The sequence below is a fragment of the Ixodes scapularis genome, unplaced genomic scaffold, assembly GCF_016920785.2.
Source record: "Ixodes scapularis isolate PalLabHiFi unplaced genomic scaffold, ASM1692078v2 PGA_scaffold1__304_contigs__length_218370807, whole genome shotgun sequence".
NCBI classification, from domain to species: Eukaryota; Metazoa; Arthropoda; class Arachnida; order Ixodida; family Ixodidae; genus Ixodes; species Ixodes scapularis.
Window position 1 is genome coordinate 109585489 of NW_024609846.1, and position 4550 is coordinate 109590038.

The following is a 4550-nucleotide window of genomic DNA, read 5'->3' on the forward strand; positions in this document are numbered from 1 at the left end:
AATAAGGCGATATTGTACAATATAATTGTATCGGTGTCGTTTTTGTGTGTTTACGGGCGATTTTACAGCGCCTTTTTGCAGAAGTGGTGTGACACCGAGGTTGGGTGGTAGCGTCCGCAGTCACGATACGCGAGTTTCGGTTTTGAGGCCTCATCAGTGCAAGCCTGCGAGCGCGTACATTGTTAAAACAAGGGCGGTAACACTGTGTTCTTACTTCCTCTGTGAGTCACCGTTTCGTGCTCGAAAATGAATGCAACCGCTGCTGGGCCTGAACCAGACGAGATAACAATATTACTGTCAATATGCAGCTTTTTCCTTTGAGTCACTTGACGCCAGATTTACATAAAAGTGTGTTTTGTATTTGCAACGTCTCGTTTTTAACTTTAAAAATGCCTGTTTCTAACCCTAGGACTCGCGCGGACGTTTAAAAAAAAAGGAAATAGTTACTAATGTCGGACGTGCAACGTCCAGCATGAGAGTTCTGTGTTTAGTTTTATGCGGATAGATGAAAACCACGAAATAACGCTAATTAAAAAACAAAACAAAAAACAATATAATATTTTGTTTTGGTACAAACTACTTCTGAGCCGAAAACAAGATTGCTATATTTGTGAGGAGTGCTTTAATGTGCTAGTCAGTCAATATTGCAAGTATCTCGTTGCATTCCTGGAAATATCAGATGAAAATCACGTTATCCAGAATGTACTGCATAATTGTCACTTCAGCAGTGGACTGCGTCGATTCCTGGTTGATCTTCTGTTTTCGAGGCAGAACACTTTGAAGAGAACCACACTCACAAAGGCTAACAAACACGCAGCTACCATGTCGCCTACTCCGCAGCTCGTCGTAATCGATGGTAGCACTGCATTGTATGCAATCCATGGCCCCGTCGCGTTCTCGCGCCTGCGCAAACGTTTGCCGAATTTTCGCAGATACTTTGCCGAACTTTTCTTCAAAAGTTCGGCGTGTGCTGAACTTTGCCGAATCTAAAGTTCGGCAGATTCAGTTCATCTTTTATACTCTATCTCAAGATTTAAGTAAAACGTTGTTCGAGGCATGGGCGTTGTTACACTCTAAGAAAAATGGGAGATAAACAATAGAAACGGCGCGTTTTTCTCCCATCGTCATACCCGCCCCCAAGCGGGCACGAGAAGGAAGGAAGGAACGCGACGTTTTTTCTAGTTGTCCAGGTAGACGGGAGAAAAGTTCCACCCTCCCGCCTCATCTCCTTTCGGTTTCGTCTTTTGAGCACATCGCGCGCGTTGTTTAATAAAAATTGTTGAGTTGATTGAGCTTCAGCGGAAGCGAAGGCCGCCTGTAATTCCGTCTCCCAGTCCAAACATGCAGAACATCTCGACTGCATTGTCGTTTTAAGGCGCAGCCCGTTCACACATTTGCGACTCCTTAGAACCGAGCAACTTGAAACATTTTAGAATTTCTTACGACTGGAGAACACACTGACACGCTGGCGCCATCTATGCGGAGACCCTCGAACTGCATTTCACTAGAGCGAAGGTTTGGCGGTATTTGCGAGGTCAAATGTATGTACTACTTATGCGAAATGTTTGCTTTTTAATATTGACAAAAGTTTATAAAGCCAAGAACGAAAGAATGATGCGCAAAAGAAATCGGAAATATACGGGACCGCCCAGTGTTCCACTGCTGCCCGATAGGTGGTGCCACTGTGTCATCTCGTCGTAAGAGATTTTAAGAGGTTTCAAGGCACTCGGTTTTAAGAAGTCGCACGTGTGTGACAGGGCCTTTAAGCGCCCGTTTCCGTGTTCGGCCGTGTCGGCGTAACTGCGCTAACTTTAGCGGGAAAATTGACGTCACGTGGTCTCAACACCAATTCAATTTCCTGCTAAATTTAGCGGGAAATTGACGTCACCTGTCCTCAACAGCAATTCAATTCCCTGCTAAATTTAGCGGGAAATAAAATTGATGTTCACGTCACTTGACGTCGATTTTCCCGCTAAATTTAGCGGAAAAGACTCAATTTTTTCATAGAGGACGTGACATCAAGTCATGTGGCGTCATTTTCCCCGCTAAATTTAGTGGGGAAATTGAATTGGTGTTGAGCTCACGTGGCGTCCATTTTTCGATGGTCTGGCGCACCACAAGATCCGGCTAAACCACTCCCCTAGACCAACGGACGTCACGCGACGGGCTTCTCAGAACAAAGGGGCCAAGGCTTGAAAAGGGGACGCGGGACAAAGGGAGGCTCTCTCGAACAGCGGACAGCAAGGAGCGCGCAACGGTGACCGGAGAGAAGGGGCTGGCGCGGGAATCGACGGGGAGACGCGCGCTGGCGCGGGGCAGTGCAGGCGCTACGTCGAGCTGCGGACTCGAAGAACGGACCGTACAGCGACCCCTGGACGCCGACGGCCCCATGACGTGGTGTGGACGACTACTGCAGGGACATCGAGTAGCTGCAGTGGCAGCGGACTTCCCTCCGGCCTCGCTGATTACCGTTCCCCGATCCCGAAACCCCCCAGGCAATAAGTGAGTGAATAAACCCTTTTGCCGAGAGCGAAGCATCGCCGTGTCATGTTCATCCGGGGACAGGGTCTGAGGGAATCGGTGTTAGAAGCCGGCAATATATATATAATAAATTGTACAAGACTGCGCTTTCAAAACGTATATTGATGTCGGAGAAACTTGCACGAACACCACCCCCGCCGCTCGACAAGATCAATTGTTTTCACGTCGATACCAGATATTTTCTCACGTAGTTGCACCATGGCCTTCCTTCTCCGACATTGTGACGTGACCACTCGGAATGCTACGGCCTTCTTTCTAGGAGGTGTTGCTCCTCCCCTCCTCCTCCTCCCTCTCCCCTTTCTCTCTTTCCTTATCTCACTCTCCTCCCCTCCTCCTTCCTTCCCCCTTCCCCTCCCTCTTGACGTCACTCGTGACGTCACACGTGACACCATGTGTGACGTTATTATAGGAAACGTCCCCTATTGCAAAGCGTGTTTACGTCGACGGCAACGCCGCTCAAGCCAGAAACGGGCGCCTAAAAGCTGCGCTTTAAAAGGAAAAGGAGGAGGAGGGGAGAGGAGGAAGATGAGAGGGGATATTAGAACACAGGTTACAAGAGCGTTCCCCCCTTTAGGGAGGACTATGTAGACCCTTTTTTTCTAAGAGTGTAGAGCGAATCAACGTGGGTGAAAAAGGCGCAGATAGGCAACAAAATACCACTCTATTTTATTTCTCATTCCATAGCTGCATGAGATCTGTGCCCAAAGTCATCTCGTCAATCCTGGCTTGCATGCGTTGGATTTGCCCTGGTGTAAAAAACTCCTTCCAGTCATTCACTTTTCCTTTCCGAAAGAACTTAAAGCCATTCTCCTCAACCCTCTCTGACGTGGCATTGTTGCCCCTGCCGATAGGTGTGGACAGACCTCCGAAGAGCCCTGAGAACACCTGTGCTCCCGGCTCCAGGACGCGGCTCATAAAGTCGAAGCTGCTTTTGTTCAAGATCTCCCGAAATACCTCTTGGTCGCCCTCGAGCATCTTTCCGTACTCTTCACCCAGAAAACTGGCGAGTTTCAGGATCATTCCCGGGGTATCCGCTTTCAGTTGCTCGTACGTGAAGAAAAATACGTTCGGGTCGTCCTTGCGGGCGTACCCGTGGAGCACGTGATCGAAGTAGTCCCCGTAGCATAGGTCTCCCGTCACAAAAGCCTCGAAGAAGTCGTCGAAGGTGCCGTCTTTGAACTGGAACTTGGCTATGCCCCGCATGAAATGGTAAAGCGACACACACGTGTCCCACGGATTCCGAGCGATGTACACGTACTTTGCCCTGTCGTTGAAGTTCTGCAGGAGCAGTTTTAGATGGGTCCCCATCGTCCTCGGCAAAGGCGTGCTTTCTAGGGCCTCTGGACCGTGGTTTTCCAAGTGGGGAGATCGTCTGACTAAGTCTTGAAAGCTGGTCGCGCCTTGTCCCCGACCTAGAATTAGTTGGATGATGTGCAGCGCCCAGTGGGTCCCGCTCTTGGGGTAGGTCACGACGATTATGTCTCCGTCGCCCGGTCGGTGCATGAGAGCCTTGCGGGCAAGAGCGAGAGGGACGAGAGGAGAGTATCTGATGCCATCGACGAATTGAGAGAGCGGAACTCGGCGCTGACGGCTCATAGTGGTCGAAAGTCGTTGTGATCGGAGGTGTACCTGTGGGGTAGACATGATTCTTGTTAGGTTGCTTCTGGTTGTTTCCTACGTATACGGTGGTTCTAAGGATATGTACGTATAGCGCAGAGATACTGGCCAATTGACCTCGACTAGCATTTGACAAAGGCTTTAGGCATATCCATTAAAGGGGTTATCACACTGGGGAGAAATTCCTCACTATGCTCCGGGATTCGCATCATGTGCTAAGAACGTCACGCTTTTGCGCAGAGCCGCGCTGACGCAGAGATTCCAAGCGGATGGGGGAGGTTATGCTCGGGTTCCACAAACGCTTCACGCCTCGATGTGGGATCTCTTTGCAATATGCTGTATTGTGTTCGCGTCTTTGACAACTTTACAGCTTTTGCTCAGCGAGATGCCGG

At 49.5% G+C, this 4550-nt stretch overlaps 1 protein-coding gene across 1 annotated transcript; it reads right to left on the reverse strand.

Moving 5' to 3' along the window:
- Positions 1-3207: 3207 nt before the first annotated feature.
- Positions 3208-4137, reverse strand: LOC120847375 (sulfotransferase ssu-1-like). The gene has a single exon (XM_040219089.1). It carries the CDS (start codon positions 4135-4137, stop codon positions 3208-3210), a length of 930 nt encoding a protein of 309 aa, XP_040075023.1.
- Positions 4138-4550: the final 413 nt, after the last annotated feature.

What these genes read in the sequence shown, in the direction of transcription:
- LOC120847375 (XM_040219089.1), bottom strand. Translation starts at nt 4,137, where the DNA reads ATGAGCCGTCAGCGCCGAGTTCCGCTCTCTCAATTCGTCGATGGCATC.